This window comes from Falco naumanni, chromosome 2 (genome assembly GCF_017639655.2).
Source record: "Falco naumanni isolate bFalNau1 chromosome 2, bFalNau1.pat, whole genome shotgun sequence".
NCBI lineage: Eukaryota > Metazoa > Chordata > Aves > Falconiformes > Falconidae > Falco > Falco naumanni.
This window is the reverse complement of record NC_054055.1, coordinates 103,624,677-103,638,827: the sequence shown is the minus strand read 5'-3', so window position 1 is coordinate 103,638,827 and position 14,151 is coordinate 103,624,677. Positions and strand designations below refer to the sequence as shown.

At 40.3% G+C, this 14,151-nt stretch overlaps 1 protein-coding gene across 4 annotated transcripts in view; it reads right to left on the bottom strand.

Annotated features, from left to right (window-relative positions):
* The window catches only part of LOC121083016 (amyloid beta precursor protein), a 229,415-nt gene that overhangs the window by 147,487 nt on the left and 67,777 nt on the right, over nucleotides 1-14,151 (bottom strand). For all 4 annotated transcript variants that reach the window (XM_040582851.1, XM_040582852.1, XM_040582854.1 and 1 more), the window contains exon 3: nucleotides 2,007-2,136. In XM_040582851.1, coding sequence (XP_040438785.1) covers nucleotides 2,007-2,136 — 130 coding nt within the window. The remainder of the gene's footprint in view (nucleotides 1-2,006; nucleotides 2,137-14,151) is intronic.

Sequence of the window (14,151 nt, the reverse complement as noted above, 5' to 3'; positions counted from 1 at the left end):
GCCTACTTTGCTACCTAAAGATAGCAGACCTTAAACTCCCAATAATTTTTCATTCAAAACTAACTCCGGAAAGACACCTTAGAAGTCTAAGTTCAGTTCCTCACTCCTGCCGGGAACTGAATATAGCCCTTGTTCACAAATTTATGAACTTCCTTCTAAATTATTAGACTTACTCCTTTTATCAGAAGACTGTTGGAGCTCCTTATTCTTGCAGAAACCTCCTTATAATTTCCAGATTAAATTTATTCATGGCCAATTTATATTCATTTGCTCTTGTGATGACATTGGCTTTTATCTTAAATTAGGTTGTAAGTTCTCCAGGGCACTGACCGAATCTGCATAAGCACAGAGAATCCGGAGCATAATAGTTCCATGATCATAATTCAGAGCTTTGCTTATGATGACAATACAATAAATAATTAGTTTTTATAGTTCCACTAGTCTGACCTTCTTCAACCACATCTCTAATCAGTTCAAGTGCACTTGCAGAATCTGATCAAATCTATCATGATGACGCTAGATGAGATTGCAGTTCTGCCTCACCTCTAACAAGTTGCTTATCTGGCTCTACTAGTACAATGATCCTATAAGTTGATGTTTTTATCTTCTCTATGGAAAACTAAAGAAAACACAGCAGCAAATGGGGAGAAGAGTGCATTCCTTTTAGCCTTAGAACTTTTGGAGGAAGTGACCAGCTCCAGTCATGCAGAAGTCTGGAAAACACACAAAAAGCAGTAGGTTCCTTCCTGCAGTCAGGATTTGTATTACTAGAGGCAGGTCCATCTCTCTACAAAAAGTCCTGAATTTGGGTTCTCCTTTAACATTTTTGGCTCAGAACAAACTAGTCATTCTTACCTATGGTAGCACTGACTGATACGTTGCAGGTCTGGAAATACCTATTTCATATCTGTACAAATATACATCAGATCTAGAAACCTCACTGAACAATAAAATTTCCCTGATACTCCTCAGCACAGATTTTGCTTATCTGCTGTTTTGGCACCTTTGACCATAGTGGTAGCATACTTGTTACTCTGCAGTCCTATTTTTGTTAAGCTGGCACACTCACTGCCTGGACATCAGGTAGAGCGTCCATGTATTTTACCTATTGCACTGAACAGAAATTCTAGAGACTGTATTTTCTGGATTTATTTCATTACTTATTTCATGGAATAACTGGCTTGAGTTGCTTTCCACACATTTTAGCTGCCCTGGCTTAGTATAAAAGCAAGTTCAAACTCAGAACTCCAGCATTTGAACATGAAACCAGGCAGCCGATTTACCACAATTCAAATGGCAATAGTAAAGTAACATATTTAAATAGCTCTTGAAATAATCTCAAGAAAATGTTGTGCCTAGAACGTTCATGAAAAGGAAAAATTAATACAATTCAGTTTTCTGAATGCTGACAGGAGTAAAGCTTAACAAAAAAAATAATTAAGGACTGAACCTCCCTTTTAAATTGGTGAATCGATTCAAAGCACCCAAGGACACAGGAAAGAATAGCAAGCACCTGCAACAAAAATAGTTGCAGAAAGAAACAACAGAATTTATAAAGTAGCTTTTGCTTGCTTTCAATAAAAAACAATTCTCTTGTCTTTCACAGTAAGAGACCAAGTGCTAGATATTACAAAAACAATGGGGGTAAAAAAAGAAGTATTTCTTGAGGGATGAGTAACTTATGAACAAAAAACCTTGTAAACTGGGCGCACATGTGCGTGTCTATATGGAAGGAAAAAGAAAGAAGACGACAGATGATGACAAAAATGGGGGGAGTAAGCAGAAGTCTGGTTTTCAGTCACTCATGAAAATAGTATTGGGAAGAGCAGGAGTATTTTCTCTGTAGATAATACAGTTCCAAAGGACAGAGCAATTAGACAAAACCTGCCTCAGAGAAGATGATAATACAGAGGTTTAAAAGTAATTTATGTAAATTCTCTATCTTTTTCATCAAGAGACTAAAAAAATCAAAGAGCAGGAAAAACCACACTGAAACTGTCACTTACCCAAACATCTGTAGGGAACCACAATGTGTGGGTGACCATTGCACTGCTTCCGTCCCCTTTTGCACCAATTCTGGATTGTAACTGGCTGGTTGGCTTCGACAACATTGGTGATTTGTAATTCAGGGTAGACCTAGAGTTAAAAATATTAAAAAAAAAACGTCATCACAAGTATGCACTCTGGGTCATGCAATACTGTTACACATGTTTGTAACAGGGGTATCACAATAAAATACTCATTCTCCTATCTTCTCCCTCTTCTGAAGTGTAATGTATTAACTCTGTGGCATGAGTACATGCACTTACCTGGAAAGGTGGTGTGTTTGTTCATCATTAAAAACATGTGGCTGCCAGCTCACCGGCTGTAAAAATACAACTTGGCCAGTAATACTTGCTTAAGCTAAAGATCAGCTAAACAGGTGTTTCACTGTTGACCAAAATACCTGCTCCTCCATGTTTAGGCTACTGCTTTCTTGCAAAAATCCATATATGGGATGTAATCTCCATACACCTAAAATTAATACCATGGCTTTACGTTTATCTCAATCACTTTTAACAAACACCATTAATTCTTTCCCACTGCAGTGTGCATAGTGTTAACGGTCTGTTAAATCAGTTATTCATATTTAGGTTTACATCACCAGTATTTCCAGCTTCCCTAAACTGCCGAGATCAAAATCCTATCCGTTCTTAATACTGCAATACACTTCCACACCCACAACCACACCACCAGCAACCTGGATGACTAATTTATTGGCAGGCCAAAACTTTGATCAAGCCACATATTTGGCTTTTTATCTCCCTCCCCACCCTTTTTTTAAATTTTACTATCAATAATAGCTCATCTGGCCTCTTTTGTCAAGGACAGGTCTTAACCACTGACCTCTTCTGCAGACCCACCACCCTAGTCACCTTCTGCATGTGCATTTCAGTTCACTGGGAGCCCACTGCTTTGCACTACGCTGCGGTTCATGCTGCGTAAGGATTTCAGAATATGCAAACTGCATTCCCTATGGATAAAACTTAATAGGAATATGTGCTCCTGGAGCACACCTAACAACTGGTTAGTCCATGCCACCAGGCTAGAGCTAACCAAAGCACAGCCTGTGAAGCACACCCAGTGTGGATGCTGAGCCCCTGCTGCTTCACGTCACACTCGCAACCCTCATTGCACCACAGTAGTTGCTAACACAGCCTATGGATCTTGCTTTTGATTTTTTGAATTGGCAATCTATGAACCTTAACATCAGACTCACAAGGTACTAGTTTTCCTTAGCCTTTCTTCATGCAATCCTTAACAATTTCCAAGTAGGTCAGATCTGAGGATATATGTGGACTGAAAACTAGTCTACTCACACCTACCAGTGGAAAAGAAAAACAGAAATGGGAACAAGCCTGAGGGAAAAAAAGTAATTGGAGATGGTCCAAAAAACACCCTATGGAAAAGGAACATAATCCCAACTAAAGAGATCTGGGTTGAGACCGGGTGAATTTTGGCAGTCCAAAACTTATGTTTGGAAAAACACTTTAAGAACCTCGACAGCCCTGCCCCGAGGAAAAAGGATTCGTCTCAATCGCGCATCTCCCCCAAGCTCACAACATCCCAGTGGGCCAGGACATCCTGGCACTCCCCTGACCGAAGGTTTAAAATCTAACTATGGCAAAAATTAAACAAGCAGGCTATTTAACTGCAGCTTGAGTACAAATTTAAACTTCAGAAGACACCAACAACCAACAGCACAGCTTTTCAGATTTGAGATCAGTACTCTCTGAATGAATGTAGCCTGGGCCACAGGCATGGTAAAACCAGAAAATAATCAAAGCATTATTGGAAACACTTGAGAAGAATTTCTTACTTTCATTGAAAGACAGGAAGGGGCCGGTATAATTGTAAAATTGAACTATATTAACAGGTTAATGCACAAAACAAGGCCAGGTACAATAACAATGCCACAGAAATGACTACAGACAGAAACGCTACTTAACAATGTATTTGATGCTAAAGAGCCTGAACATCAACCTTGTCTTGTATTAAAAAACAGCGGTTTTTTAATCAGATACCTCATGCTTTGCATAAGCACTTCACAGAAGCCATCTGATACGTTTTTGCCAGCTTTGACAGCACCCTCAGCTCACTACAATGGACGGTTAAAGTGTGCGCAGAGGGCTTCAGATGCCACCTTCTGCATTAACCCAGCACACGATAAACAGTTCACTCCAAGAAAGTCCACAGAAAAGAAAACTTAAGAGTGAAAGTTTCCTGCACTCGGAAGACTGTAGCTTTGCTTTGTTCTTTTTGTCAGGAGATGACCAGGGCTGATGGTCATCATCTGTATTACAAATACACCATCATTTTCACACTTCTCACAGAAACCAGCTCCAGAGGAATCTGCTGCTCCCCCTGCTCCAAAACCTGAACTCTAAACTAAAACAGCAAGGCTGCAAATTCAAGAAAAGCTCCCCTTTCCTCTTCAATCTCTATCTTTTCCCCCTTGGGTCTCCTCCATTCCACCAAACAGGTCTGCACATGCTCATACTTTTGACTTGTCACAGCACTGCCAAAATGGATTAGGAGGTCACCGTGGCAGGAAATTTCACACCTCAACTGCAGTGTAAATACTACACCACAGGGCACCACAGCACCCTCAAGAGCTAACAAGCAAGATGAAAGAGAAAGATTTTATTTTAACACTGTCTTCAGCATCGTCATGCTGCACTCTTCCAAGTTCATACATCCACAGACATCACATCTGAATAATTACAGCCCATGGTTACGTAATACTGGATGCCGTCACAAACCATGCACTTGATATATCACAGTGTCACCAACAGATTCTCATTGGGGACATTTTAAGATTCCTCAGGGTTAAATGTCACTTGTCACATACAGAGGAAGTAAATGCCTTAAATGAAGACAACTAAAAAAAAACTTCACAATGGCTGGGGCAGGAATGTTAAAAAAGGAAATTAAGAAAAAAAAAAACCTCAAAGCAATTTATGCATCCACAGAAACATGTACCTAGCTTTACAGTGATAGAAAATAGGATTCTGATCTTTGAGAACAAAGGCACATTTAGTTGTTTTCCTGAGGTGAATTTCTAATGCGTGAGAGTGCATTATTACGGTAGAACCTTAATGAATCCATAAGTTAGAGAAGAAAAAAGTAATTATTTTTTTTTTTTCTATTTCCCAAACCCACCATTTTAACTTCTGGTTAGTACAGTGGACCAAATTCTAAGTAGTTAACAGTATTTGTCAAAAGCACACAAGGACGAAGAAATACAAAGAAGCCTCTTCTCCTGTTTCTATGTCAATTGCTGAACTCTTAATTTCCTTTGACAGCTCACACAAAGCTCTGTCCACCCGTCACAAGAGAAACAGGCTTTGAATTTCATTATCAATAGGTTAATGCCAGCAACGTGTATGCACTGAGGAAAGTTCCCCTCACTAGACTTACATAAGGTATTTGCTCTGAATTGAAGTGGAACCTACTTAGTGGCACAGAAAACTGAGCCTCGTTATTTATTTATAGTGTCCCTAATGAGCCACTGCTCCTTCTAGGGAGTCAGAGCCAGCAGCTCTAGAAAGTTACAGAAGATCCAAGCTTTCAACTTTATTGTACTTGGCTGCAAAGCAATTCCTTTACTGTATTTTAAAAGAAATGGGGGAAGAAATGGAAGTCAGTGTAATCTGAAAATTTTAACTGGCAATCAAAAGTTAGTGTTAGATCTTCATTTACTTCCATTTTCATTACTAAGTTTCCCTATACACTGACTTCAGAAGCAAAAATATAAAAAACCTCTACATCCAGGCTACTCAGAGTTTCACATAATCATGCTTACATTCATGTTTACCACTACCAAGTCTGATAACATGTCGATTTAGGACTAAAATGCAGACGTGCTTAATAAAAGAAAGCATGTTTTGATTCATCTACATACGAAGGTGTAGATGATACAGTGGTGACAGCGTTACAACAAATTAGTCCGGTACGTGTTACCTAACAGGAGATTAGGGATTTCTTTTTGAAACAAGCCTGGGAAAAACAAAAAGATCTATATGGCAGAGGCAAACGTTAAAGCAAAGCAGCAGCTGGGCCATCACCCACAGGCACCCCTCCCGCCCGCAGAAGGCAGGTCAGCCCAGAGGCCTCTCCGCACAGCCGGTGCCGGTGGCTGCGTCCCCAGGCCTCTCCTGTGGGACAGGGGACTTCAGAAGGGCCAGCTGGGACAGCCGACCACAGGCACTGGCCAAGGCGAGTTCCCCGCGGCACAAGGGAGGCACGGCCCTCCCTGGAACGCCGAGGCCAGCGGTTCAGGAGGACTTGGGTAAGTTGGAAGGAGTCCAAAGGAGAGTCAAAGGGCAATGCCGAGATCACCTGTCCTGCGCAGGGCAGGGGAAGCGCCCGACTCCAGGAATAGCCCATTTAGTACAGCCAAGCCTGGCTGCAGCTTACAACCACCTTCAGAAATTTAAAATTGATGAAGATCTTAATTTATCACCCAAAAAGCGAATGAGTGAGTTACCAAGCGTTGAGACTGAACAACAGTGACCCCAAAGCTGCTTCTCCAAGTAGCCTACCCACTATCAGAAGTGTCTCTTAAAACAGAAAACGCCTACCTAACACAGATACTCCTAGTCAGCCACCACAATGATACCTGGGAACATATCCTATGAATGACCTTAGCCACCTCTGATGATCACCCCGATCCATACAGAATCACAGATGGGTTGAGGTTGGAAGGGAGCTCCTGTTGCCCAGGATTGGGTCCAGAGCAGCTTCTGAATATCTCAGGGATGGAGACCTCTGGGTTACCTCTGCGAGCACTCAAATACCAATACTACATGCAACTGAAATACTCAAGAGATAAGTTTTTTAAAAATCAATTCCTGATATATGATTATATAAATAGGTTTCTCCACCCAGCCATACATGCTCAGCAGAAGCAACCAAATTCTCTATCCTGGTGCTATCTTGAAGTAATATTTGAGCATAAACATATGAGAGTCGTCTCCAATACTAAAATATATTTAGATTCAATAGTATTTCACCTCTTGATATTATTATGCTCCTCATCTTGTAAACTCTGACCATTCAGATTATTGCTTCTTTTAGCATATTTCCAAATAGAATTTTGAAAGCTTTATGTTAGATGACAATTAGGAGGTTAGTTGAGCTATTTCAATTTACTTCTGCATTTTTAATTACACAAGTAAAATAACAATAAAAATAGAAATAAGTATATGTAAATCTTAAGTACTGTCATAATGCATATGATTAGAATTAGCGGTACAGATTTAGTCTTACTTCTGCTTGAACTTAAAAGATCTTTTCCTGTGTATTCCAGAAGCAGAATCATCAAGAAAACAAGATTCAGTTTCAGAGTAACAAACGGTCTGAACTACTAATGGAGTATGATCCACCCACTGAAACTGTTACACGGACACACGCATGCATGCACTTGCACATACACACATGTACACACACCCCTTCTAAAATACAAGGTGGTGTTACACTTTAACATGAATTAATAAAAAAAAAAAAAAAAAAAAAAAGAGGAAAGAAAGGAAACAGTATCTTAGACCAAAGAATGTAAAGCATAATCAGGAACTGGTGCCATCTTCATCAACAAGTTGGAATGGCAGAGAACTTGGGCAAGAAGCCAAAAAACCCATTTATTTAAGTGCAAAATTGACATACAATGAAATTGCCATTTTTTATTTAAACACCTTAGCATTTTTCTCCAAAGTGCATCCCACATCAGTTTGAATACTGACTGTTCCAAACCAGAGATGTGTATTAGTTTAACTGCCACTGAACACTGTAGTAGTCTGAAGTACACATACTGTCTTATTATCGTTTCCCTCTATTCTTTGTCCTTAATTCTTCATTTTTTTGCTGTACCTACTCATGATACCTTGGCTTAAATTAGATCACACGTTTGTTTTTTATGTCTTCCTTTTACCCTAAGGTTCAGCACCTGGCATGGCAAGACTTTGAAGCCAGCCTGAATTAAGTGTAATGCTCAACTCCACTTCCACAGTGAGAAAAGGCTGCTCAGTCTCCCCAAGAGCACACTGTCCAGTCTCTCTGCAATGTGCCACTGAAGAAGTGGTGCTAATGCACCCCAGATCTGACAGGTATTTATGAGCTGGCATTCTGCTTGAAATCTGTCTCAGGTAGTCAGTGACAGCACCTGTATCACAAAATAAATGCAAGACTGACCATAGAAACACTAGAAAGGAATCTTCATACAGATAAAAGAAATGAAAAACAAATTACTGCTATAAATAGAATAAAAATTAGGATGGTTTTAGTAGTTCCATCTTTAGCAACTTGAATCATTTGAATGCTTTGATTTACTTACAAAAAGGGGAAAATAACTCAAACTAGGATACAGCTTGATTACATCTAGACACTCTCTGCCCGCTCTCCTCCTCCACCTTCTCCCAAAAAAGGAAAAGAACCACCAAAGAAGTTGGTCTGTGGATATTTCCTTCCAATTGGACCATTCAACTTTGTACCTCAAATATTCTATACTTACAATATCAATGCTACTCTAACACTGAGAACAGTTTACTGAAATTATCAGACAATTTTCTTTTTAAAATTGTAAATCAAAGTCACAGGCGTATCATAGGTAACCATTTACCTCTGTTTGAAACGGACAAAGAAATGTTTTTATTATCTCAGTGAAGTAGTCTGCAACAGTTATCGCAAGCACAAAATATACACATTTAATAAACAATGTTTAGGAAGACTGTGGTCTTACAACTCCTTGTGGAAAACATCCTTTGACAGCAAGTGTATCTGAAGGATGGCTAAATACTGCTTCAACTATGAAAAAAGGCCTTCACTTCCACATTAACAAAGTATACTTGAATCAAAACTATTTCTATTCCTTTCTATGTATCTTTAAATAAATAAAATCCTTTTGAGATTTTCTTAACAGAGTGCAGAAAGCAACCTACATGTTACGAACACAGAAAGAAATAAATGATCAGCTGCTTAGCAGTATTTTGAAGATGTTACTGATGAGGGGTAACAAGCAGACACATTGCACTTATTTTCAAGCATTTGGCATGTCCACACAGAAGTATACAATAATTATTTCTGTGTATCCATGCACAGTATCTCTGCAGGCTTTCCAATCTATGACTTTGGAAGCAGCAACGCTGCAGACTCTCAGCTGTCCCAGATCAGCTGTACCAGTGGCATCACATGAGCAGCAATGACACAAGCATAACTTGTGCTTTTCAAATTCAAAAATCTGATAGCTAGTGAGGCTGGAGCCTTTGAAAACTTCAAAAGCCCTGAATTAAATGCACTGTTCTAAGCCTTGCAGTCTGTATCTGGAAAATAGACAGCTATATGCAGATTTAAGTTTTCACTCATGTCTCATGTCAAAATATTCTAGTTTATTACTGGGTTTTTACAACTACTTTTCTACATCACTACAGAGCGTCTCAGTGTAAGGCAATTTTGAACCTTCATTGATTAAGGTTTAAACTCAGAATTAGGACTCAAGAAATAGGAATTTTTAGAGACTTGGGTTTTGTTGAGGTTGTGTGTATGTGTGTGTGTGTTTTTTGGGGGGTTTAGATAGGGGTTTTGGGGTGGTTTTTTTTTCTCCTCTACTGCTGCAAAGTCATGTAACTTAAAGACCAAAAATTATGTCAAACTAAAAACCCTCATGAAAAGAAGAACAAGAGCCTCACAAACTCTCGTGGAAAGACACTCCCTTGAACACTCTCATTCACAAATCAGGGGAAAAAAACACACTTAACACACACAACTATGGATGCTTATTACTATTATGTTCCCACCCACTTCAACCAGCTATCCTATTTTTTTTTGCCTGTTTCTTCAGTAAACGCTGGCCCAAGTTACGATTTTTTAACCCTTGCTTTCTGTGCACCTGCTCTAGCTATAGCCTTGATTAGATCTGCAGACTAACCAGGTGAAACAACACCCACAATAACCACAAAGCACAGTAAACATCTGGTACATCAGCTCTGCAGTCCTCTTGCATGGACACAGAGTTGTCTGAATCGCCAAGCCATGTAGAGAACAGAAGGCATGAGAGCTTTAGAAAGATTTTAATACACCAACACAAAACTATGCTATGTGTAGTCAAGTTGACACCTCTGGAGAGCTCTAGGGGTCCAAGATCTGCAGACAGCAGTATTTCACAAGAGATGAACCATATTGCCATGCTGGCCACCTCCTTGTCTCTTCCACTTTTCCTCGTGCCTGTTTACACAGTCAGTGCTGCCTAACGCCAGCCCACAGCTCTCCTCACAGCCGTCTCCTGGCCTCTCCAACCCAGCACGCTCCCAGGGTCAGCAGCAATGCCTTTCCTTCTCTGCCACTTCTCTGCTCCTTCAAGCTATGCCCTGTCATGCCCAACCAAGCTCAGCCACTCATCCCTGGCCTTCTCAACCACACAAGCATTTCTAGACACAGTAGCAAAGCTACAGGGCTAGCTAGCATCTCAACTTTTCCTGTCATTTTCTGTAACCCAAGTAACTCCTTCACTTGTTGACTTTATACATTATTTTTATTTTTCTTTCCGAAGTTGATTATGGCCAAGGGAAGGATTTCCAAACAGTAGCTAATGATGTCTCCTAAGCCAAGCCGAGGCATTGAGGCAAAGAGAATTATGAGAGTCAAATCCAGCACCAGCTGCATCAGTTTCCAGATTCACTGTCATGGGCCAACCCAAGAAAGAGCGAGGCAACCAAGAAGGAACAGCTCTGCTCCTGTACCGCAATTCCCAGCTATCTGCTGCTGCCACTGAATCAGCATAACATTTCAGGTATTTGCACTAATTTCCAGCTGCCAATTGGGAGGAGGGATCCCTTTTAACACAACAGTTTGAAAGAAAACAGAAGTAATCAATTCTTAAAAGCAAAACCACACCCAATTACTTAGAATAAATAAATATTCCCAGGCTGAGTATCTTCCAAACTAGCCACAGAATTTTTTCTTTTAATTCAGACCCAAGGACAAGTTTCCAAAGACCTATCTTCAGCCACGTCACCTAGGATCCATCCATAACATCCTTCAGTTTTCAAAGGCTGCAGCCTCACTAGCTATCTGAATCAACCCTCAGCCTCATCTAGGAGTTTCACATATTGCTCTTAAAACTATTTCTTAGGGCCCATCTTGACAAACTATCCTTCTCCCTTCTAACATCTCAACTGCTTCAACATTACACACAGAGCTGCAGTTCAAGAGTTTCCTGCCATGAAACTCCTCCACTATTTCCACTCCTTTCACCCCAACTCCTGCCTCTCCAACCTACCCATTCTGGCATCCTGTTAGTTGCCTTTTCTATCTATCTGCCCACCCTGCGATTCTTCAGTCCCATGCTAACAGACAAATGCTTTGGCCCCTTCTCCTAGGCATCTTTCAAACCTCTTCATTTTTTCCTCCAAGCACACAAAGCCAGTATATATATCAACATTCAACCTAGTTTCCTTCGTTACTGATCTTATCCCACAGAAAAGAAAAAACCCCAAACGGGTATGTGCGAGAGGAGCTGACGAACCTTCTAGGCATTATCCACAGGTGGGGAGAGGAGACAGGGGCAGAGAGGGAGAAGGGATCAAGGTGCTGCTGTGGTTTCACTCTTGGTCATAAGAGCATATAGTCACTGCCTTCCTGTGTGAGCAGGGTATACACAAAACCTGGTATGGTATCCCAAGTGTGTTTGCTATTGAGAATGGTAGAAACGTGAGCTGGTTTTATACAGTGGCCAGTTGGGTTGGTTCACCCACACAGAGCTGCATATGTACACAAGCTCTTCTCTTAAAAATCCTGGGATTTCATTGAAGTCTGCCACCTACCTTGTAACTAAAGCATTCGGAAAAAACTGCTAGACGTGAGGTAGCCTACTCAACCCTAATTCATGCATAGGGTTCTCTGTGCATTACACAGGCTTAGTTGAACACTCCCACACTGGCCTTCTCTGAGTGCTATCCTCCGCACATGGGGAAGGCAGAAGCCTATGGAAACAGAAATAAGCCTGAATGGTCAACCACACTGTCCTCACTGCCTTTCAAGTCCTTGACTTTCTAACATAAATAGGTTTGCATGCAGTAAGAAAACCAAACCAAAAATCTTAGCCCTGCCAGGCAAAATCTGTTTACCGTATCAGGTCTCTGAAGTCTCTCTTGTGTAATTATGGAGGATATCCAGCTGCTCATACTGTAAAACCCCAGAGTAAACAGGGTCAATTGGACTTACGGTCTTTACTAAGCTGCTTCCCTCTCCAACCTAAGCACTTACTGGTTTCAATGCAACAAGTACTCCCATTTCTCTGTAGGAAAAAAATTTTATTCACAGAGAGGCAGCAAAGTGCTTTGTCATACCACCATAACCCTGTTCAGTTTTACTCTGAGTACAAACACAGAAGATTAGACTATACCTGTCTGTTACTCTGTGGCATTGCCAGAAACAGTTAAGAGTTTTGGGTGGGTGTATGTTAGTTTGGGGGGGGTGTATGTTAGTTTGGGGGGGTGTATGTGTGCCTTTTTTGTACGTTTGTGGTTTTTCAATTAAATTCTGCAGGAATAAGGTTAAATATTAAAGCAGTGCGATGGAATAATACCTATTCAAGTTAACAGGGTATTTTTATCTCAGGGTAGCATACCATGTACAAAGGGTAAGGACTGCTGTCCTCCCAAGAGGGGAAAAAAAAAAAAAAAAAAAGGCAGTCACCAGTAGTTCCAAAAAATAACCTCCTCCTTTAGGTATTATACAAGATTTCATCCACCCCATTCCCTCTTTAGGGGTTGCCTGAAACACTGTGGCACCATATCAAGGAAAGTGGGATAGTGTAAGCAGCTAGAGAGGATGAGTCTGGTTTTCCAAGTTCTCCTGCAGGCTGCTATCCCTCTGACAGCACATATCAGTGGGAGGAAAGTGAGGCACAGTGCTCTCCTGGCAGCAGCTCCTTCCTTGATCACACTGAAATGCCAGTGATCTGTATAAGACAACTAATACACAAGGAGGGTGTTTAAACGAAATAGTCTTGGCTACAGTACCAGCATCCAAGGGATCACAATAAAGGCTTTGCTACCTGACATGGATCTTCAGGAGCAGTCCTTAGAAGGACTATTCTTTTTAAAAAGCAAACATTAAAAGAAAAAAAAAACCAAAAAAACCCAACCAAACAACAATCTGACTTTTCTTTCTGTTGTATTATCATGAGGAGGACAAAACATCTCAGGCATAGTAAGTTCCAAAAAGGACTGGTGGGGAAGGAACCAGATCTTGTGCCAGCCATTTCTGCCCAAAGATGGGGTACTGTTCTGAAGGCATGAAATTAAGTTGTTTAATAGCTTTGTCAAAATCACTACATGTGGAAAGTTTAAATTTCCTTTTCCCCAGGTTTTGAAAGAAACTGTCAATATAAAAGGGCTGTAATACACATTTTAAATCGCCAAATTACCTACCTAAACTAGTTAGGCAAACTTCACATAAAGGAACATCCCACATTTCTGTCAAACGGGAACATACGTGACTAGTTACTAAGTTGTTAGTTATGCCTGTTGAGTAGATCACAGTACAAAACATATCTAAGCAGTACCATACAAATCTATGAAAATATACTTGAAAAAAAAAATATTGTTCTCTATTAAACTATCACCAAGTTCAACTGCTTACGAAATGACCTACTTTATGTCAAAGTTGTCTTTGGAGCCATGCAAGAACTGTCACAAAGTAATAGGCCTGGGAAATCATTTTTAATAATCTAATTAGTTTATGCATTCTTGAGTTTACTGTGGAACTAGCCAAAGGGTAATTTATTAATCTAAGAGCCTAGATTCAGTTGTATGCATGCCCCAAGAGACAAATGTGGCTGTGATTTCCCTTTTCACAAAATCAACTTCAGGCTCTAGTACCAAGAATATGAAGTGGTAATATAAGGCCATATTCTGAAACAGTGATTGTACTCCATCATCCAGCATACAAGAAAACCATGCATGGTTTAGTTCTGTAGTGAAAGGAATACAGAAAAAGTGTGGGAAATCTGCAAGTTTGAAACAAGACTACCTGATGTCCTAAAACACAACTTAACCTTAAAAAAAAATAAATTAGAAGTTGAACATGAGGAACAAAGCTACAGGGAGCACGTCT